Genomic DNA, 23,781 nt, shown 5'->3' on the forward strand with positions numbered 1-23,781 from the left:
TGTCTGTGCCCTGCAACCTACTACTCCAGGACAGTGCGGGGGAGGGGAGATGGGCCTGGCCCTGCTGCTTGATTGGTCTCCCCAAAATGGGTGGGGCTTGGCCCCCACCAACCGCCTGGATGTTGCTATGTGCTAGCTGGTGAGCATAGGCCCAGCCAGCTAGCAGTCAGGGCTAGCAGGCTCGACTGAGCAGCTATAAGGGGGAGGGAGCCTGCGGGAAGGGGGAGGGAGCAGCCGAGCTGCTTGGAGAGGAGGATCGTGGTTCGCTCCAGCCGCCCCGCTCCGTCTACACTGGGGACGCTCAGAGGGTTGCTGCGCTGGGGCTGGTAAGTGCCTGGGGGCGCTGGGGGGAGCGCCGGAGCGAGCTGCGCCAGAGGAGGGGGGGGGGCAGAGGCGGCGCAGGGGCACTGAGGCAGCGAGCTGCTGAGGGCGCTCTGAAAATCTGTCACCTAACCACAGAAACCTGCGCAACAGAAATATGGGCTCCCCGGGCGGTGTGGATGGGGGGGGGTGTCGGGGCAGGGGGCGCCCTCTGCCCAGGGCTGGGTCTGTGCCCAGAGGCCGAGGCAACCTAGGCGGGGAGAGGGAGGGAGGGTCGTGACAAACCCCGCTGCTGCGACTGGAGAATGTAGCATTGGGGTGGATGCATTTAGTTATCTCCCTTCACTAATCGGATGCTCTTTGTCCCCTGAAATGAGGGGCTCCAGGTAAAAGCATCTCTGTAGGAGCCTATTGCACTGATTTTGGGGGTGGTAGGGGAGGAGGGAGATGTCTTGCATCCGTTCAGCATTCATCCCCTCTTTGTAATTTGGAGGCGAGGTAGCCCTCGACGCCCTTCTTTCTCAAGGGATCCCAGATTTGGAACTGCACCTTCCCCATTCTGAGCCACCCTCTCACAAGTGCTCCTACCAAACACCCTCTGCCTGCTGCATTTCGTTGGGGGGTTGATGTCAGGCAATCCAGGCTCTCAAAGCAGGGGCCCCTGGAGGGATTGGGGATGTGAAGACAACAGGTATGAGAGCTTGAAAGGGGCAGAAAGTGCCCCAATTACCTTGCCTGTTTAAAACATGGTTATGGTGGGAGTGTCTTCGCCTTTACCCTCTTCTAATGATTTACTGTTGGGAAAATCCACTTGTCTGAATGTGATGCAGTTACAAGCGTTGCTGTTGTGTATATGCGGAGGTCAGATACTGATGATAGGTTGATATAAGTACTTAGGCGGGGAGAGTGGTTCTGAATTAAGCTGATGGCTGTAGCAATTGAATGCATAGCACAAGGCTGGAGAATCTGAAATCCTGAAACTTCATTCGAGCTAAGTCTGAAATGGAGAAATGATTTTTTTTTTTATTTTAATTTTTTTGTGTGTGTGTGTGTGCAGGGGGAGGTAAGGGACATGATTCCAGGCGCAGACCCAGTAGTCCCTCTTGGAAGGGTTCTAGACTAGGGCTACCCACTCTGCATGGCTGCCAGGACAGTCAAGAGGGTGAGCTGCTGACCAGCTCTAAATGCCATGTGACTAGGTCTATTTACTAACACTGCCAGTGGGCCCCTGGAGACTGGGCCTTTCCCAGCTCAGGCTGGAGGCAGCGGTTCTGTCTGCTTTGGAGGAGATGAAATCTCTGCCTTGTTTGTGGTGCAAAGGAGAAATCACGAGGCAGGAGGAACAGCATCGGAAGAGGGGACTGTCCTCTCCACACATGCAGTTTTGTGCACAGGGGAGGTAGTTCTCTATGGCTTGCCGCACAGCAGCACCTAAAACCAACACCCTCAGGTAACTGGGATCAATGGCGCAGTCCTTGACACAGATATCACCCTGTTGAGGTGTGGAGCAGATTTCCCCCACGCCCCAAAGTGTCTTGATGGGGGTCCTGGGGCATGATGCATCGGAGTAGGGCTCCCCTGCCGTGTGGTGCTCTGCACAAGCTTCATTTTTTGATCCAGCAAGACTGAGGGGTTTGAGATGATAGGAGAAGCTGTGGACCAAACTGAGTGTCCATAATACAGTATGGGATTGTAACTGTTGCATTTATGTTTGTTTGGAGCCACAAAGGATGTCAAATGTTCTAGATTAAAAGATGGTGTTGCAGGACAGAGGTAAGAAAAGCAGATTAGAGCTAAAACCAAAAATCTAGCACTTGTGTTTGTGTGTTTGCCCTTTGCCCTTAAGTACAGAAAGCATATTTAGTGTTCCCTTCCAGTGGAGAGTAGGTAAACGGGGAGTGGTGGTGGTAATATCACTAGTTTCCTGCTATTGCACTCTTCAGTCACCTGGCAGTTTCTCCAAATGGTAACTTTCTGCCAGTGCATTTTCATGATTATTGTATTTAACATTTATGTTGCAGTTATGCCTAGAGGCCTCAAACAGGTTGCAGCCTGACTGTGCTAGATACCCTGCAAACAGTAGATACCAAGGAACTAATGATCTGAAAGAGGCTTCCACTTATAAGGGGCATCTTAATTTCCCGTGCACAACAGAAGACCCCTATTTACTTGGCATAGGGTTTTACTGGGATTAGCAGGGCCAAGATCTCTGACTTCCTTAATATAAGTGCCTAGCAACCAAGCTATTTGGAGGTAAGTGCAGAAGAGAGTTAAGGTTCCTTTTCCATTCCCATTGGATTAGTTAAAGCATTCCTGTCCCAACAGACAGACCAATAAAGCAAACCTCTAAGTAGCTGGGAAGACCAGATTAAGCTCTGGGGACACCAGGCAGGAAATAAAAGTGAAGTGTTTCACTTCTCTCCCTCAATGAAGATGTCTTGGACACTAGAGTGTGATTCTGAACTATTTTTGGTTTGTCTGTTAGGGCTCACTTCCAGGGGCTAGACTTCAGCTACAGGGTGTCAAAATTTGAGTAGCCGTGGCAGAACTAGATGTGTAGTTGAATTGCCTCTTGTATACTTTGGGTCTACAGTTTTGTGTCATTGAGTTTCTCTTTTGTGGGGTGTGTGTGTGTGTGAGAGAGAGAGAGAGGTGCAGGGTGGGAATAAGAGGGGGATGGAACTCAGATGATGGATCTCTTGTTGACAAAGGCAGCATCACTACCTGTAAACCTACATTCTCTCAAAGCTGTTGCATCTCACTGAATAACTGAGTACGTGGTACTAAAAGTATTTCGTTAAGTTCATTTGTCACACGGATGAAGACCCTGGCAAGCATTTTGGAAAGTGGAGACTATTCCATAGCCCTCTTTGGGTTCTCAACAGGGGTTGGGGAAGAGGAAAAAGCCATTCCTCCCTTTCTGTTGCACTGGGCACTGCCTTCTATCATACTCATGGACGCTTCTCCAGTCACAAAGGAAGTGGTAGAAAATCCATCTGCAGTGAAGAGTTGGCTGCATTGGACATCAGTCACCATCTAAACCACCCATGTGGCATGGAAGATGAATACCAGGCCTTGATTACTTGAGCTTAAGTGAGATCTCCATTAGCTGTCAGCAGTGCGGCTCTATAGGCTTTATCTAAGCCAATGAAGTTTGGCTAGGGTTGTGGGCTCACCCATTGCTCAAAAGCAGTATCAAGATCTCCTTTAAATTATTTTCTTCCTCATGTTGGAGCCCTGCAGATTTGTCCCTTCAGATTTCCCCTTTTTTCCCCCTTACCTTTTTTCCTGAGACATAATCACAAAAGATCCCACAATCCAAAGGCTCGGGGTAAAAGTTACCTCTTCCTTCCAAAATCCTCTCTTCTGCCAAGGCTATTCCTTAGCTCAAGTTGAAGAGACTGTAGCACAAAGATGAGATTCTTCTGCCTCTCTTGCATTCATAAGGCCTTTTCACCTCTTTGGGCCAGAGCCGCAGGTGATGTAAATCCGCATGTCTCCATTGACTTCAGTGGAGCTACGATGACTTTTTTACCAGTTGAGGGTCTGGCGCTCTCTCTGTCTCACTAGTGGAATTAAAACTGCAGTCTGCTCTCCTGGTGGGGGGGGAATAGAGATTACAGAGCTGTTTCCCTGGTGAACTGCTAGATATGACATCTGGGTCTGAAGACCGCTGATGTCCTGGTCCTAGGTCATGCTTACCATTGCACCTCTCAGCCCCTGCCCTTGTTCATCATGGGATGTGAGTCTGGCAACTTTCTTCTCGTCTCTCTGCAGTGTCTTGCTTGCCTTTGTGTTCCACACTTGCTGGAGCATGGCTCATAGCCCATGATATCTGCCTCACAGTATATCTGCCTGCCTAGTCCAGGCTTTTTGCTTTGAGACTGTTCACCCAATGTCGACATCAGTCAGTCTCGTTTGAGAGCTTTTTCACTTGTTGGCACTATATATAGGCTTCTTCCTGAAACTGGGGGTGACTTCACTTCAGGAAGTTCAAGTGTCACCAGACTGGCCATGCCACTTACAGCTGCAGGAAATACCATAATTAATAATACTTAGCCCTCCCACATCTTTCACACAACAATCCTGAGGCACTTCACAAACATTAATTATGTCTTATTGCACTTCTGTGATGTAGGTAAATAATGTTATCCCCATTGACTCATGAATAAACTAATGCACAGAGCAATGATTTGTTCAAAGCCATGCAGCAAAAGTCACTGGCATATGTGGGTATGGAACCCAGGAGTCCTGGCTTCCAGTCTCCTTTTGTAACTGCACTACACTCTGTACCAGTGCTGGTCTTTGTATAAAATGTCCAGTTTTGTGATAGCAGCACTTGGAGAGGCAGGTCAGCAAAGCTTCCCAAAAATATGTGCAGTTTTTCGATTCTCTTGTGCTGCAATATTAATTATTTCTATAGGTTCAGCTCTTCCTGTCAAACCAAACAGAGATTATTGAAAATACAGAAGCGAAGGATGTTGTCTGATTTTGCCCTTTGAAGAAGTCTTGACCAGCTGTATACAGTGGGGATAATAATTCTTACTTACATCAGAGGGGTGTTTGTGAGATTTAATCTATTAATGCTCTTCAGTTAAAGGATTTCTATAGAAGTGTCAAAGTATGCATGCTGTTGGATTATTATGCTGGTATCTAAACAGTTCCTTAATGTGAACACTCCCTTTGACTTAATGAAAAGTTTTTTTCTCTCAGCGATCGCCTGAGAGTACAATTTTCAGCAAACATTTTATCTTATTAAAGGTGCAGCTTACAAAACATTAACAGATATGAGATCAGTTCAGTAATTTTTTACTAAATGTAAGATTGACTAGTTTGTCCTGGTAATTTCCAAACATTCCAATTTAGGAGGCACATGACTTACTAGGTAGGATAATGCGGTTTCTTGAAGTGCTATAGTATGCCAACAAAAATAATTAAAATAATCAAGGCTCTATATCAATGTGCAAATTGCTCTGTTAAAATAAATGCACACTTGAGTGAATGGTTTAATGTAGACACTAGTATCAAACAAGGATGCATTCTCACCTCTCCTGTTTGATATTGCCATTAATTCATTATGAGAAAAAAAGTGTAGATGGATACAAAACAGGCATTGTATGGCTTAACAACAGTACTCTACAAGATGTTGATTTTGTTGATATAGCTCTTGTAAGCAACAGCTCAACAAACATGCAAGCAAAGACAAAAAGACTGTCCACCATTTGCTTAAAACATAAAGACTGGGTTAATAATTAGTTATGAAAAAAATTAATTTAATGAGAACTCCAGCAACTCCCAACTCAAGCATTATGTAAGAAGGCAAAGGCACACACGAGTTGAGTCAATTCACATACCTTGGCAGCAACATGCAAGCCAATGGGGATATTCAGAAGGAAATAATCTCAAGAATTGGCAGAGTGGCAGCTTAAACAAGGTTTGATCATCAAAAAATCTACAATTTAAAGACCAAATTACCAATCTTCAACTCAAACGTTATTTCTGCCATAATCTATAGATGTGAAAGCTGGAAATCCACCAAAGGTACAGATGGACATCTAAATGTCTTTGAAAGCAAATGCCTCAGGAAAATACTAGATATTCAATGGAATGAATTTATTCATCAGAGTGTTCAACAACTCCTTATCTCTAAAGTTATCGAGAAAAGAAGATGCAACTATCTGGGATGTGTGTTAAGAATGAAGCCACGATATCTGCCATGGCAGGCAAGCCATTGAGTAGCTGGAGGAACATGCAAAAGGGGATGATCAAAAGAATCCCTCCATCAAACAGTACTTCGAGAGGAAAAATGTATGGGGCTGCAAAGCGTGGTCCAAGATAGACAGGGATAGTGGAGCCGCATTTATGCCCTAAACAAAATTTGATGGCATTGGAAGGATTCACATTCAGATAACAGAGTGATGTAAGGAACACAGAAGAAGCACAATAGGGTAAGACTATTTGAAAAGTGAGGTTACTTCACTATTGAAAGGGAAAGAAAAATTGAAACTACAAATAAATGTTTCTGTCTGCAGTAAATGGTCAGTTGTATTGAATGGGAAGAACTCTTCCTTGGTGTCCTTATTTCAAGTCATAACCTAGATTGTAAAATCATTCAGGCAGGGCCTGTGTATTTGTTCACTGGTTCAAATGCCATTTACACCCTATGATGCTACATAATTTTAAATAATAACTTGAGAATGTTCCCATGTCCTGATACTGTGACTCCTGTTTAATTACAGGTTTGAGATGTAGTTTACCTGGGATAGGAATATAGCTGAGGGATGAGGAATTGCATCTTATTACTATGTCTTGTGAGTGATTGCTTACTATCTCACGTTAGTCTACTGAAGTTTTGTCAAGTTTAGCCAATTCAGGCTAGCATCATATTACACAAACTGTTAGGTTGTAAGTAAGTGTGTTTGTATTAGTTCTTCCTGCAGTTCTTCTTTATTTATAGCCCAAGCAGGTTTTGCTGGTAGGAGCAAAAGCAAATGCTGTTTTGTTTCAAATCCCCTCTCCCTGCCAGGCTTGCACCTTCTCTACATGTTCAGTTTTCTCCTGCAGTTTGGCAGTCCATACTGTTGTCTGTCTTAACTGGTTATTGAATTCTAGGCGCCGCTGTAATGAAACTGACATGAAAAGCAAAGGTGGGCACCCTGCAGCTATAATGCTTGGTCTCCCTGCCATGCGTTAGCAGTAGCTCTGACTTCTCTGCATTGCAAGGTTGCTGCTGTCTGACAGCTCCTCAAAGACTGAAAAGAGATTTAGCTGTTCATTGGCCTTTTGGGAAAGGGATGGGTCTTGCAATCTTTACTCGCACGAGTAAGGCTGCAGAATCAGGTGCCAGGAAGGCAACTAGGTTCTAGGCCAGTCCTGTCAGATGACATTGAAAACAGAAATTACATGTCCTTTGTATTGAGCTCAACTTGCAAAAGGGGAATTGAACATAACCAAAGTAACTTTTTTGTTTGTTTGTTTTTTGTTTTTTTCAATTCAGTGGCCATGTGAAAATCAAACTGGATATTTTTTAAACAGTGCATGAGTTCTAGAATACAGAGAGGCAGGGAAGGATGGGCTTGTGATTAAGGCACTGGACTGGGAGATGGGGGTTCATCTGCTGCTCTTCTGCAGACTTCCTGTGTGATGGAGGGTAAGTCACTTTATCTCTCTGTGCCTTAGGTTCCCCATATATAAAATGGGGGATAACACTGTCGCATAAAAATATTTTGAAGATAAAATAATGTTTGTGAGGCATTCAAGTGCTACACTGATCAGAGGCCATATAAGCACCTAGTTTTTAAAATGAAGATGTTACCTCAAAATTTGGTTGCTGATTGATGGAAGAACACTGTTAAGTAGGTCAGGGCTAAAATATAGATCGTTAAATATCTGTACAAAGCCATATATATATAATATAAAATTCACACTGTGTGTGTACGTACACACACACGCACGCATGCATAATGTGAATAATAAAGTGTACGTCCATAGAGGGATCATTAATTACTAAAACTATAAATCATTTTATCAATTGGTATAGAATACAAAGGTTTGTTATAACCATCTGTAACATCTGCTCAAGGGGTTTTAAAATTTAACCAAAAATTACACCACTTTCTCATGTCTGTAACATGCATATAATGTATATTAATTCTTTATAACTACTTATAAATGTTCCTTCAATGTAAATTATGAATTGAATTGAAAGGATTTTTTTGATGTAGAGAATGCCTAAACCCAACCCAAACATTGTGCTAATGCTTGAGAACCTGAAAGTGAGATGGAGTGGAAATGGTCTATAAACAAAAGGGAAACTGACTAATCTATTTTAATCTTCCAAGCTGGTTGAAATGTAGGAAGTAAAGCAACTACATAAATAGATGGAAAAATAAATTAGATTTGTATCAATTATTTGTTTTAACAATCTAAGGCGTTAATAACTGAAGTAACAACTATAAAAACAAAACAATATTTCTAATATGTCAATATCCCATCTCAGTTTTTAAATACAACTTCTAAACTGTCTTCACAGAAGTCTTCTCCTTAGAGAGGATCTGAATGGTTGGAGCTTGCGCAGAGTCTTGTTTTGATGGGAAGACTTGTAATACATCACAGACTGGCATACTGCTGTGTAAAAGATACTTTTAAAACATGATTAATATAACTGCAATGACTGATTTAGTATTGATGGCTCTTCAGCAGAATAATAAACTCTGCTGCTTTTCTGGATAAGCTGGCTATGGTATGTGGCGTGTGGCAGGTGCAGCACACTTGGCATTTTGCCTTTCCCTGATTCACTAGTCTTTAATTGTTGCTTTCCAAAGTCTTTTATAGTACCATCTAGTGGTTGCTGAGCAAAGCTGGTAATTGCTGTGAATAATCTTGTGTACTTTTGATCCGGGGATCTTGAAGTTTACCAAGGGGGGGTGGTAATATGTCCATTATACAGATGGGAGAAGTGAGGCCCAGAGAAGTGAAATGGCTTGGTAAGGTGAATCCAGAGAACTAAAGCAGATGCAGTTTGTCTCAAGCAGGAGAGGGGCTGATGCTTATCTGCTGCATGTTTTGACTTTATCATTTTGTGTTGAGGTTGTGCCCTTGGAGCTGAGGAGAGGGAGATGAACAGAAAAAAAAAAATGCAAACTACCCCCTTGCTGCCAGTCTGTCATGATTTCCATTGTTAGTGTTTCCCTGTCTCTTTGGGCCAGAAGGCCCAAGAGTGCCATTTGGCGCTTACGCGCTGCCCCTAAGGAAGTGCATGTCCACCTCACACAGCAGTGATTACTCTGTTTGATTAAGAAACACTATTGACAGGCTGCATGGAATGTCCCATCATCTAGTGTTTAACTGGAATCTTGGTGGATGCATTTCAGAACTATGAGGGTGAAGGAATTAAAGGGTTTGTTGTCTCTGCCTCGATCCTCTTTAAACCCCTTTTCTGGATTCCCCTGGTTGTTCGTGTCCGAATTTGAGCTAATTATGCTTGATTTCAGGGCCTCCCACAACTTAGCTCTTATCTTCATCTCTTCAAGCATGAGAGACCATTCTAGTTCTGTCTGACACTACAGAATCTTCTCTCCCCCAGGATTTCTGGTTGCCAGTGCTACATCAATAGGTTAGACTATCCTTGGCTGACTGTTTCTAGCAAGTGGTCAGACTGAGACGGGTCGGGGGAAACAGCAACAGATGGTGATATTCTAAGGTTCCACCCAAAAACTAAGATGCCAGAATTAAACACCATTTGCAGCGTATTGTGCAGCTCTTCATAGGAGCATCCTTCCTCTTTCTTGCACGCTTGGATCAGCAGTGAAATAAAAAGGTTGACATTTAACTGATCATTATTAGAATTCATATTAGGGGCAGTTCACCCCCCTTAGAACTATTGTGTTAGTCATCTGCAGACTCAGGCAGATACTGCTATGTCCAGTTTAAATCTGGTTCATATTTTGAAGGTTTTCTTTGCATCCATAAGACTTAAACCTTAATTTTTTAAAATAAAGATTCAAATTCTTGAGCAAAAGATGGCAGCCTCCAGATAAAACTACCAGTTCATAGAGATGCTGAGATTCAGTCCCATTTTGACCCATGGTTTGGGCAGAATCTAAGTTTACAACTTCCATAGAAATACCATAAAACGTGAATGTCTGGCATTGTTATAGGTTCGTGTTAAATCGGAAGAATATAGCTGTGCATGAGGTGGGTGTTGGTGGCTTACACTAACTAATGTGAAAGGGATTTGAAATGGAAAGTGCCAGATAATTAAGTTTTATTACAAGAGTAGACTTAAAACTGACCAATTACCACAGCGCTTTCCCAAAAAGGATACAAATCTAGGTAGGGGCCCATTCTTGACTAAACTGCATGCTTGAAAAAAACAAAACAAAAAAAGCCACCTGACTTGATGCTGGAGATAACGAATCTCCTAACTATCCACCCTCAGAATAAAACGAGACCACAGTGCTGCATAGTTGCATGTAATCCTGTTTTTCAGTGACAGAACTGTCACTGTACAATCTCTTCCATCACAGATGGGCAATGGAGAAATCTGAATTGCAAGCCTCTTGCTGGCTTGATTCCTATCATGCTACATTGCCTTGATGGGTGAAATAAACCCAAATATTAGAATCAAGTGGGAAAAACACCCAAGCAGACAATTTGATGACTGATAGAGAAGATTCTTTCCAAGAAGCAGTGACTGGCTAGCTGTGGTGTAAACAATCATTTGCTACCAAATGTTCTTTGAAGTTCTCTGCGTTACAGTGGGCTTGAGATTGGGACTCCATTGGGTTAGGTGCTGTACATACACATGGTGAGACATGATCCGGGCTCCAAAGAGCATCTGACTAGACAAGATGTGAAAAAAAAATAGTATTTTTATCCCTGTTTTCCGGGCCGAGACAGATCACTGGCCTGATTCTCTGAACCTGGGTACTGAACATCTTTAGTTCCCATCGACTTTTTTTTGCAGTGCTGGGTGCTAAGTGCCTTTGATAATCTGTATTAAGTGGCTTGTCCAAGGTCACAAAGAAAGACAATGGCACAGCTGGGAATTGAATCTAGGTTTTCTGTCTCCCAGACCAGTACATTCACCAGAAGACGTCCTTCCTCTTTTAAGCAGCAGCAGCAGTACACAAATCAGCACCCAAAATAGCTTCCATCCTGTGGCTACCCAACCTAAAGCTCCATGACAAGCGAATGAGTGACCTCAAGGAGTTGATAGAACCATAAGTGAGAGCCTGGTGGCTACAGTCCATGACCTTGATGAAACAAATTGCTCTTTGAAGTTGGATGCCCTGCACTGGAATTACACCCTGGGAACAGGTACATCAGTATCTCCTTGATATATTCATGACTGGAGATACCCAAGAAGGGAGTCTCTGGTTTCCAAACAGACAGGTTTTTTTAAGTACTCTGTATCCAAGCGTTCCCTGTCCTATACGGTATTTAGGATTAGCATTTCTCATCTTCATCCTCTCAAAGTTTCCATGCTGTGCTTTCTTTCTGAAAATGAAATGAAAAAGGCCCACCCCCTTAACTGCAATAGATGTGAGTTTTAAGAAAAACTAGACTTACTTATATTTTTAGCCATTGTGTGTGGACTGCTGCAGGCAGCAGCATTATCTAGCATGCTTCTATAAGGATGCCAGTGGTTGGGATGGACTAACTCAGGGGTAGGCTCGTGAGCTGATTTTCAGCTGCACTCAGACTGCCCAGGTCCTGGCCACTGGTTTGGGGGGGCTCTGCATTTTAATTTAATTTTAAATGAAGCTTCTTAAACATTTTAAAAACCTTATTTACTTTACATACAACAATAGTTTAGTTATATAAGATAGACTTCTAGAACGAGACCTTCTAAAAATGTTAAAACGTATTACTGGCACACGAAACCTTTAAATTAGAGTGAAAAAATGAAGACTCGGCACACCACTTCTGAAAGGTTGCCGACCACTGGACTAACTGTTGCTTATTTTCTTGTCCCAACCATGACTGTATTTCCTTCATGGGTGAGAAAAGCTGCCATGGAGGACTGTGTGTGTGTGATGTTTATCCAAGAGTGAATACTTGCCCAAGAAGCTCTTGGATAAACATCAAAGTCTGCTCAGCAAAACACCTGTAATGTTTTAGTTCCTATAGAGAGATGTCATTAACTGATTAATACTTCAGGGATAATCAATCAGACAGTATGCCCCTAAAAAAGGGACACGGGCCTGTAAAACACACACACATCATGTTCTAGAAATTATCTCATTGATGGTTAGCTGTGGGAAAGGGGTGCTGCAGGATTACACTCCAGGACCCCCGACACACACTAGTGTTTTTTTTTTTTTTTTTTTTTAACATGTTGTTTTTTCCCTGATTATTTAAATGCCAGGCTCAAACTCCAGCTCCACTAACTTCAATGGGCCTATCCTAGCAATGAATTTGGCTCTAAGTATTGACTTATTGGAAGGATGTAGACTCCAGTTGCTGTGGTCTCAGCCTGGTAGAATGGACACTGAGACAGCTGGTGGTGACCATCGTGTGTGCACCTCTCTGCCTGTATTTGTACTTTTATTGTTAAAATAATAAAGGCTTTTTCTTACAAAAAGGTGTTAATGCAATGGAGACCAGCCAATAGCAGAGAGAGCAAATGCCACCAGCACAGAAGATGAGTAATGCTAGATTGTGTGGATGCTAGACAGCATGGCCTAGGATCATGACTTTGTTGTTGTCCTGTACCTGACTGAGTGAGATTGCCAAGATGCCTTGTTAACTGTATTTGACTCATTACCGCCCGGCTGTGCTTGTGTCTACTGCAGAAGAAAAGAATGCAACCCCTTGGTGATGGTGGGAGTGGTATATTGAGACCACAGTCTACTATTCCACACATTTTTCAGGTGACACCCTAAGTCCTGCTAAAATATGTCTACATTGCAAAGTAAAACCTGCAGCACCGAGTCTCCGAGCTCGGCCAATTGACTTGGGCTGGCAGGGTTTGGGCTGTGGGGCTAGATATAGCAGTGTAGACAGTTCAACTCAAGTTGGAGCCCAGGCTCCAAGAGCTTCCACTCCTGCGCTAGATTGCAGAGCCCAGGCTCCAGCCTGAACGGAACATCTACACTTCTATTTTTGGCCCCATACGCCAAAATCAACTGAGCTAGGCTCTGAGATGCTGCACCAGGGGTTTTTCTTTGCAGTGTAAATGTACCTTGAGGCTCTTAGAACTTTGTGACCGTGTTCTCCTGGGCTGAAAAGACACAGGCTCTTTTGACTAGCACTTACCTCCATTTTAATGGTGATAGAACGGGGCCATAAATTGGTAGCAGTGTTGTATTCTGAACCTTTTTGTGCATGTAAAAATAAATAACATGTATAAAATATACATTTAAAGTGAGCCACAACTTGGGAACCTACCTGTTCCCCATGGTTCGGTTCTCCAAACTGAGCTTTCTCAGCCCTCTTGTAAGGCCCAGGTTTCCATGAACTATCACCTGACCTGCTTTAATCCAGCCCCGATCAGGGTAGGAAGCAACTAATTAATTATGGCACAGGTGTGTCTGGGCCAATCTCTCCTTAAAGGTGCTTATGATATCTCCCCATTCTAATTGGGGTTCCTATGTGCCATTGCTCAATGATTCTGGGTAGGAAGAGTAGGCAACTAACAAAGGAGATCATCATGACTGTTTCCTCTAGGTTTTGTCTAGACATCGTTTATGCATCCCTTTTGGTTGAGACACTCCACTGCCTGCTTTTTTTCTGACTAATGGTGCAGTACAGAGCCAGTGCTGCTGTGTTAGGGGTCAGTCAGAAATGAGATCTGAATTGGCTTTAGGGTATGGGAGGGAGAAGGACAAAACAGCCGGCCCCTTAGTATATTCCCCACCATTCCTGCAGAAAAGAAGTAAGAGATAAAGTTACGCTGTCTCTTTTACATACATGATTTTAAAAGCAATCAGGATGAGAAGCCAGACGTCTGCTGTATAAACCTTGGAAATAAGGTAAAGCACTTGCCAGTCTTTACCTCTGTCACTTTCCTCCAGCTGGTCTTTTCACTACTCTGTTCCTTTCTGACAGGGTTTGGTTCTTTGCCTTGGAATCCAACTGCATTTGGCCCAAGTAAGAGCACATTTCGTCTCCTGCTTTCCTGCTCTTGGATGGCAAGGTGCATGGCTCACGCATTCTGGGCACCAAGATCTGTTAGTTAGGATTTAGTATCAAATACTGAATAAGGAGTTTGGAATTTTGGGGTGGTTCTGTTGTCTTATGACCATGAATGCTGGCGCTCAGTTAATTCAGGACAGTTGGGAACTTGTTGCATTTGCCTACATCAAAGGAATAGGGAGCAAAGAACCAATTCTTCTATATGTTTACCTGTCTTGCTCCTGTCATCATGTAATCTTAATCCTGAATTCAGGTCTGAGCATATAACCCTTTAAGCACTTTTCTCTGTAGAGTGAAACCAGTGCTCTCTAACCCAACACAATCTCAGTCTTGAAAGTCCTTGTGTGTGTGGCTCTCATTCCTCTGATTTGTGACAAAAGACAGGCCCTGTTGCCTGCTTTAATTCAGAGCTGTGACTCTCTGCTTACAGCACTGAGAAAGTAGGCAGTTTGCAGAGCCACCATCACTAGATCCCTGTGTAGATACAAAATTTGGATCCACGCCCATCCATGATCCGCAGACATGCCCTGCAGATATGATGCAGATATCCATGGATTTGCAGGGCTCTATCACCTGATCCCACTCCCAGTGAAGCCAAGGGAAAGACTCTCATTGATTTCAGTGAGAGCTGGATCAGGTCTTATGGGATTTCAAAGCTGCGTCTCTGTGTTAGAACAATTCTCACCAGGTTCCCTTTATTTTTAATGTGAAAGGACTAATCGGATTAGTCTGTTTTTGCTGAGTAGTATGATGATGATAGATCTGCCTCATCAGCAGTTTGCAGAGTGGATAAGAATCCTGTCACGCGCACACAGTCACTCAGGGCAGCTCTGTGTGAGGGGCCCGGCGGGGAAGAGAAAAAATGTTTCAGGGAGCACAAGAGGAGGTGACACTATCCAAAGAGACGACATTTCTGATTAGTTTTCAAACTGATTTCTCATCAATAAATATCTACCTCGGGGCACTCCCCAGTCCTATTAAATCATCATTCTTTGGCCCTGCCATGTGTTGCATTTAGCATACATTGGTGAGCTTCTTAAAACTTTCCTTGTGTAGTTATTAGATGCACGTTGTATTTATTTACTATAAGGGTTGCAAGTAAAATGCTTTGCTTTTAGATGTTGGCAATGGCAGGGAAGATATGGTGGATACATTTTTCAGACGAGCCTAAATGACTTGGGTACTGAAGGCCTGTTTTCAGCAGTTACTTGGGAGCTTAAGTACTTTTGAAAATAGATGTCTAAATTATGTAGGCACTTTTGTAGATTTTACCCATTGTCCTGAATGTGGGCCCGGGGAGAGCTCTCTAGCAATCAGTGGTTATGGTGATTGGCTTTGTGGGTTGTAAAGGTTTAACTGGCTTCTCCGTTTCCCCTCTACGGGAATTGCCCCATTGCACTGACCTGCTTTAACTTATCATCAGCAGTAAGCAGAGCTACAGGGAGCATAAGAGACCTCCCAAGCTGGGTGCCCCCCCCCCCGTTTTAGATCATTCCTACTGAAGCCTCTACCTCTGCTTTCTGAATAGCTTCATGGTTTTTCTACGTGCTGTTCAGACAATTCAGCCTTTTTGCAAGTGTAAGAGAGAAATACAGCTGCCTAGAATAGTCCAGATCGAGCGACTCTCTATCCCGCCCACCCCTGCCATGTTTTTGGTCATTGATGTAGTACAGCACATCCATCTGAGCACTAGCAAAACTGGCTTAATATACAGCAGTACTGAGCCATTTTAAATAAATCAATCCAGGCTAGGTCACCAAGCTATGCTTCAGGTGAGTTACTACTGCCAGTGTAGAGACCATCTCTTGTGCAGCTTTGTTTGGTTCACTCAGGAATTTCCATTATAAATCAGCTTATTGTGAGAAATAAATAAATCTTGCTGTATTTGTCTGACCCACAAAGAGCAAATTCAGGAGGAGAACAACAAAATCACATGTTTTATGAAAAGGAAAAATCCTCTTGGGAGGAGCAGTGAGTCCTCAATTGATTTCTAGAACACACACGTAATTTTTTTTGGGGGGGGGAGGGGGGGATGGAGAGGGCTGCTCCCTTCATAGGGTATGTTCTTTCCACCATCTAAAGATACAAAGAAACCATTTTTATATACTGTATAACATATTAATGTAGGAGTTGCTGAAAGTTCTTCAGCTCTGAGCTCATTACATTAAATACATTGGATAGTAAAAAGTGTTTTCACAGTGATTGGTCACATGCCTAACAATTCCCCTTTCACCTAGGTGTAGCCACTACTTGATGTTTATGGGGCAAGGCACTAGAATGGTATATTGCACTTATATAGTGGCTTCCCTCTTTGAAACTTGCAATATGTACAAGGTGGGCATATTTTGTTAATTCTCCATTTACACATGGGGAAACTGGGGTAGGAAGAGAAGAAGGATGATCTAGTGGGTAGAGCACTTGCCTGGGACTTGGGAAACTTTGATTCCGCACTCTCCCACAGGCTTCTGTGTAATCTTAGGCAAGTCAATTATTCTCTTGGTGTCTCAGTGCCCCATCTATAAAACATGTATAATAGCCCTTCCATAGCACCAGAGGGGTGTTATGAGGATAAACACATAAGAATGGCCATACTGGGTCAGACCAAAAGTCCATCTGGCCCAGTATCCTGTCTTCCAACAGTGGTTGATGCAGGTGCCCCAGAGGGAATGAACAGAACAGGTAATCATCAAGTGATCCATCCCCTGTCACTCATTTCCCAGCTTCTGGCAAACAGAGGCTAGGGACACCATCCCTGTCCATCCTGGCTAATAGCCATTGATAGACCTATCCTCCATGAATGTATCTAGTTCTTTTTTGAACCCTGTTATAGTCTTGGCCTTCACAACATCCTCTGGCAAGGAGTTCCACATGGTGACTGTGCATTGTGTGATAAAATACTTCCTTTTGTTTGTTTTAAACCTGCTGACTATTAATTTCATTTGGTGACTCCTAGTTCGTGTTATGAGAAGGAGTAAATAACACTTCCTTATTTACTTTCTCCACAACAGTCATGATTTAATAGACCTCGATCATATCCCCCCTTAGTCATCTTTTCCAAGCTGAAAAGTCCCAGTCTTATTAATCTCTCCTCATATGACAGCTGTTCCCCTAATCGTTTTTGTTGCCCTTTTCTGAATCTTTTCTAATTCCTATATATATATATATATACACACACACACACGTTTTTTGAGATGGGGTGGCCACATCTGCACGCAGTATTCAAGATGTGGGTGTACCATGGATTTATATAGAGGCAATATGATCTTTTCTGTCTTCTTATCTATCCCTTTCTTAATGATTCCCAACATTCTGTTTGCTTTTTTGACTGCCACTGCACGTTGAGTGGATGTTTTCAGAGAATTATCCACAATGACTCCAAGATATCTTTCTTGAGTGGTAACAGTTAATTTAGACCCCATCATTTTATATATATATAGTTGGGATTATGTTTTTCAATGTGCATTACTTTGCATTTATCAACATTGAATTTCATCGGCCGTTTTGTTGCTCAGTCACCCCGTTTCGAGAGATCCTTTTGTAGCTCTTCGCAGTCTGCCTGGGACTTAACTGTCTTGAGTAATTTTGTATCATCAGCAAATTTTGCCACCTCACTGTTTACCCCTTTTTCCAGATCATTTATGAGTATGTTGTATAGGACTGGTCCCAGTACAGACTTCTGGGAGACACCACTATTTACCTCTCTCCATTCTGAACTGACCATTTATTCCTTCCCTTTGTTTCTATCTTTTAAACAGTTACCAATCCATGAGAGGACCTTCCCTCTTATCCCATGACATCTTACTTTGCTTAAGAGCCTTTAGTGAGGGACCTTTTTCAAAGGCTTTCTGAAAATCTAAGTACACTATATCCACTGGGTCCCCCTTGTTGACCCCCCTCAAAGAATTCTAGTAGATTGGTGAGGCATGATTTCCCTCTACAAAAAACATGTTGACTCTTCCCCAACAAATTATGTTCATCTGTATGTCTGACAGTTTTGTTCTTTACTACATTAGACTGTGAGCTGCTCAGATACTATGGTAAAGGGGCCAGATAAGTACCTTAGATAGGAATAAATGCAGAAAGAAGCGAGTTGACCAAGATCTGACAGCAGATCAGTGGCCAGGAATGGAGCTGGGAATAGAACTGAGTCTCTCTTACTGTAGCCTTCTTCTAACTCCTCCATGGACCTTATGCTCTAACAATAGACCATTATCCAAACTCTACTATTGTTGGAAGTCACCTTCCCAGGTAGTGTCTGCATGTCTAGTCTGTTTGTCTGGTGTGAATTTGAAGCTATTAGCTATATTATTTATTCTTTTGTTTCTTAACTTAGGTCCATGTGAATCCTCCCTTTGCCTCTACCAGAATCTCATCCTCTGAAGCCATCACCAGTGTGTGGAGCCTGCCCCACACCCATCACCTACCAAACCACGGCCTTTACCTGTGTCTTCCGCTGTTTCCCGTGCGACCCTTCTTGTGGGAGCGCCTCCTGGGCTACCCCAGAGTTTACGCAGCATTCAGTGGCTCCAATGGTGAAGATGACGAGGTCCAAGACTTTCCAGGCATATCTGCCTTCATGCCACAGAACCTATAGCTGCATTCACTGCAGGGCTCATCTTGCCAATCACGATGAACTCATTTCCAAGGTACGTGCAAGAATCTCACCCTGCAGATGGTCAGGTTGAATCTCTCCAGGGAGGAGACATCCCTAATGTAATCTGAGACATGTACTAGGATTGCAGCCTGATTAAACTCCTTTCTCGTTGCTTGTGGAGATGTCTGGATTATTGGCATTGCAATTTGGGCTTTGAAAATGGATCTCCCTGTGATGGCTCTTGCAACTTGATCAGTCTTTTTGTTTTCATTTGATCAATAAACTAGCTTCAGGGCATAGGTTCCCAAACTCTGGCGTGTGGAGCACTTGCTGGTGATCTGTGGAGAGCTCATGTCTTATCACATGATACTGGCTCTCTTCCCCTTTGTTTCTTGCTGCAAAACTGGATTAATAGATGTCTAGAAATATATCAAAACACTTACTGATACTGCTTTTCCATGTAAGTACTTGCTAAAGTAGCCACAGGTATGTCGTGAATTGACAGGGAGGTATCCATAAGACACTCTGTTAAAATGTGGTCCATACCATGGACATGTTTGAGTGGCCCCTGCTTTAAGGGAATTCCACTGTAGTTTGTTTTGAAATATAAGGTAGCATCTCAAAAACTTGCTGAATTTGTGCTCAAATTGCAGTAGCTTTGTAGGCCTGTTAGCAAGACACCAAGGGAGCGTGGCCATTGGAAGCAGAAGTGGAAAAGCAATGGGATGACAGGGTGGCTCTAAGCCACTGCTTCTCATACTCTGGTCTGTGAATCACCCTGGGGAAGGGTCCTGATGGTCAGCTGAATTTAAAAAAAAAAAAAAAAAAAAAATGAAGAGCCAAGCAATAGGAGATCCAAGTGATGGGGTGGTGGAAATGGACCCATGAGAGATCTCTTTCTAAAGTGTAGAAACTGCTGTTAGCCACTCTGCAAAGGGCTATCAGCCCATTGTGCATTGCAGGGGTCGAGCGTCAAGTTTCCAGGTCTTGGCTGCCTTGGCAGCCAAGCATTCCATAAAGTTTATTCAGCTCATAAAGTTTGGATTCAGGAAAAGCAGACACGCCACAAGATTTATTAGCTGAGACAGGGGAGGAAATTGCAGCATGGATTCTTGACAGGACCTTAAACCAGTTCTCAGCCACTTGGAACAGTGCACCCTTGAGACGGGTGAACCTAGATCTCATGGTATGTGGGTGCTTTGCATACTGTGTTTAGAGTGCCAGAAAGTGCATGGTGCCATCTTTTTTTACCCATGTGCACAGAAAGGCTTTGGATGCATTACCTTGTATGGAGGGAGTCAGTCCCTGGCTTGTTGCTCAAATAGATCACACCTGTGAAAAATGCTTCCTTCACCTGAGACTGGCTAGATGAGAGTTCCCCTCCCGCATCCCTGCTGGATGCTGAGTGGGCCATGGTGCTCCATGCCTTTGTGACATGACCTCCCTGCTTGACGACTGTAATGCAAAGGACATATGAGCACTCCAGCAGTGACAAAAAGTCTTCCTAGTCCAGAACACCCAGTCTCACCTGAAGGATCAGCCAGCATATGACCCCTGTGCTCTGCTTACTGTACAGGCTCCTTGTAGAATACCAGCTCTAATTCAAACTCTGTCCTAATTCTCAAGGCCTTCCCTGGGTAATTTGGAGGGTTTCTCTCACTCCATGACCATGATGACCTTCCTCAGCAGTGATAAAGCTGTCGGCCTCGAGTGCAGGAGACTGGGCTTCGCAGCCAGTCCCACTAGTGCACCCCCACAGAGAAAAGCATAAAACTTACTTCATCGCTTTAGCCTTCCCAAAGGCACACCTAAATACAGCGAGGAGGAGGAAAGGGGGGTGAAGGCTAGATGCAAAAGTGAAGGGATAAAATACAAAGCCCTTGTGGCTGCAGAGGAAATAGTGAGGAAAATGTAGGGCTGGCAGCCTGTTGTTTAATCCTGAGGAGAATATCGGATGCTGCAGCAGTAGCACAGTTATAAAATAAAAGGATCGATCCTGGGGGCGTCCATGGGGAACCCCTGACAATTCACTTCTGAGGGCCATCTTCAAGGCTTTTGAAATATAAATACACGCAACTTGATCTAATGGTTAGAGCACCAGACTTGGAATCAGGATTTCTAGGTTCAAACTCCGGTTCTATTGCTGCGTGACCTGAGGCAAATCCCTTATTTTCTTTGTGCTTCAGTTTTCTGTATCTGTAAGATGGGGGTAGTAACTTCATATCACATATGGCTGCTGTGAGGATAAATTAGTGTGTAAAGCTAATTAGAAATGCTAAGTATTATGAATAAGCTTGTGGCTACAAATGTTACTCTGGATTAGCTGCCTTTTCCATGTAAATCCCCCGCCATCCTGCCCAACACTTTTTTTTTTTCTTAAAGTAGTGCAGGTTCTCTGTGCTCCCCATTTACACTCTCTCTCTCTCCCCGCTCCCCCGCCCAACTACTTGAGTTTATCTTCACTGAATAAGGCAGCATTTTAAGGCTGTTTGGAAGGTTTAAAATGCATCTCTCAGGAGCAGAGGGTGGAGACTCGTACTGCATTTGTTCTATTTTTTTTTTTTAAATCTGCAATAAAAAATTGTTTCCAACTATTGAAGTGGCCCTTGGCTGTCAGAGCTGGTGGATTTGTGAATGGAGATCCTGATCCATCAGTTATATCACAAGAACTGGATTTCAGGGTGGGGCTTGCAAAGTTCTCTGCTGTGAAGGGGGTGAGTGCTTGTGCTAATCTTGTGCCAGGAATCAGGGTTTGGGCTCTCCCTTTCTATTGACACAGCAGGTTCCCAATCTTGGAAAAGTATGGTGCTAGATATACCCAGTGTCTTTCACCTGGGGGGCTGCTGTTTATTCTCTCATTGCTCTGTCTTTCCCCATCCTAGTCATCTCCATTGTGCAATTCAGCCAGCCAGCTTTGCAGGTGAACAGCTTCCAGCAGAGCTGATGCTGGTGCTACTGTGTGAACAGGTCTCATCTGCCTGGGATCAGTGCCTCAAGCCATGAAGGTGTATAACAGCTGCCCAGGAATGCTGACTGCTAAAGTACAGACACATGGAGAGATGGTAGCTGTAATAAGCCTGCCTATATTTAATCATGTGCAAATATACTCATTAAAATGATTTTCTCTTCCCCAATGTTCCCACCGTGGTCTATGGTGTAAATTCATATTTAAGATAATCTTCTTAATCGGGGGTTGTAATGAAATAGCTGATGGAGCCTTAAAGGGTCAGATGGCTTATACCCAAAAGAGTTTTATTTATTTTTAAAAAAATCATAAATTTATATTAAATGTTGTAATTGCTGTTTGTATTGCAGTAGCACCTCGGAGGTCTAGTCATTGACCAGGACCCCATTGTGCTAGGCTCAGTACAAACACAGAGAACTTAGAATTGGAGTAGAAACTTTCTGATGAAAATTAAAACTAAGTTGTGACAGATGTGGTAATTTCCTGCAATATCCTGGACAAACCTAATTAAATTAAGTTTAAATATCTTAGGCGCTCATGGTATTAAAATGTGAATGTTTATGTATTATTGTGGGATTATATGTATGTTCTCTAAGGGGAAGATGTGACTAATGTAAACCTGGGAAGTGTTGTTGTTATAAACTTCAAAGGACTCTTTTAAACAGTAGTCCAGACCAGAAGGAATTTTTTAGTTGAGTGGGTTTTCTAGGAAATACTTGGGTGGAGGGCAATGCAAATGCCCATCTCTGGACTCATCCTTTTGAAGCAAAGAGAGGAACCCCATTGTATATGAATTACCTATTCCCAGGATCAAAGACCCAAGGCACTCACTCATTCATGAGGGTGCTTGTTCTGAGCTAACAGCTGTTATGGACTTGTGACCACAGGAAAAAAAACCCTTGGTAGGGTTTGAAGGACTGCTCACCTGACACAGTCCTTGTGGGAGCTGGAGTGACCTCTGGTAAGCTTATTGGCAAGTCTGTTTAAGGGTTTTTCGTTGTATTTAATGTTTTCTGTGTAATGCTTTTACCTTAAGAATAAATGTGCTTGCTTAGAAAGAGCTGTGTGGTAACTTAACTGTAGGTAATCATACTGTTTATAGCCTCTGAGGAAGGAAAGCAAACCAGGCCTGCTGAGGAAATCTCCATTGCTGGGGATATCATGGTGTAGGCAGGGAACTGTGCAGCCTGGAAAAAACTCAGGAGGGGGAGAGACACATGTCTCCACCCATTAGATGTGATGGCTGGGGAACTGGAAGCCTGAGAATTGGTGCCCTTACTGAATCACAGAGGGAGAATACATGTGTAGTTTCCCTGAATAGTGACATAAATCACCTTTTTTTGTTTGGATTTAAACATACTCCTTTACAGCCCTGCCATCATTACATGTGAGAAGCTGATTGTGAAAGTGACCTGCTTGTCTTTCTCATGCAAACCCAGTACAGTGTAAGAAAGAAAGAAAAGCAGCAAAATGAAAAATAAATGTCACTTACATCCCTTTCAGTTCTAAATAATCTGAAATGTTAGGGTCATGGAAGATGTGGGTGATTTTGAACCTGGTAGTATGACTTTAACCAAAATTATTCAAATGCACCATCTCTGAAAACCTTCCTTACAAAATGGGCTTTTATGTAATGGCTGGGTGCCATTTTTTTTTATTTATTTATTTTGGCTCAGTGGAATTGATTCTTCTGGTCCTCTTTCCCCAAATTACACAGAGGTCACATGAGAGCTGTGCTGCTTTGAATGTCACAGGCTTTCAGCTCTTTTGGATATATATAAAATTGCAGCATTGGCTGATGCTTTTTGACTGAAGCTCAAACTGGAATTGAATCTCAGTATTTTGTTTCAATCCCTAGTCTCCCCTCTTGCTCCTGCATCACCAGTGTTGACTTAATCTGGTTTTACGGGGTTTTGCCAAAACTGGGGATTGCAAGCCCTTTGACAAGTAGGTTTTGGCATGGCTGATTATAAAAAGGGAAACCTTGTAAGCTTCAGGTGGGTTGACAGCTTCTTAATCACAATTGCTATTTAAAGAAAAGGAATCCATGCCGATGCTTTAACAAACTCCAGAGCTGTTCCATAAACTAAGTTACCAAAATGTTGCCTGCTTACTTGGCCTTTTCTTCCATAGTCAGATGGAGAAAGTGGTTTAATAAAAAGTCTGTTTTATATTAAGATCCAAAAAGTGGATTTGAATGTCTGGCCAAGAAAGTTCTTAGTGACTAAGGAAATATAAGGTAATCAGATGGGTTTGGGTG

General features: G+C 43.1%; 1 protein-coding gene across 2 annotated transcripts in view; it reads left to right on the plus strand.

The window, feature by feature from the left end:
• The first annotated feature begins 18,313 nt into the window (after positions 1 to 18,313).
• The window catches only part of YPEL2 (yippee like 2), a 34,490-nt gene continuing 29,022 nt past the window's right edge, over positions 18,314 to 23,781 (plus strand). Inside the window, exon 1 of one of the 2 annotated variants that reach the window (XM_054008635.1) lies at positions 18,314 to 18,608. In XM_054008635.1, the coding sequence (XP_053864610.1) occupies positions 18,492 to 18,608 (117 nt within the window). In that variant the 5' untranslated portion in view covers positions 18,314 to 18,491. The remainder of the gene's footprint in view (positions 18,609 to 23,781) is intronic. The other variant, XR_008442743.1, reaches the window with a different exon arrangement.

This window comes from Malaclemys terrapin, chromosome 18 (assembly GCF_027887155.1).
Source record: "Malaclemys terrapin pileata isolate rMalTer1 chromosome 18, rMalTer1.hap1, whole genome shotgun sequence".
NCBI lineage: Eukaryota > Metazoa > Chordata > Testudines > Emydidae > Malaclemys > Malaclemys terrapin.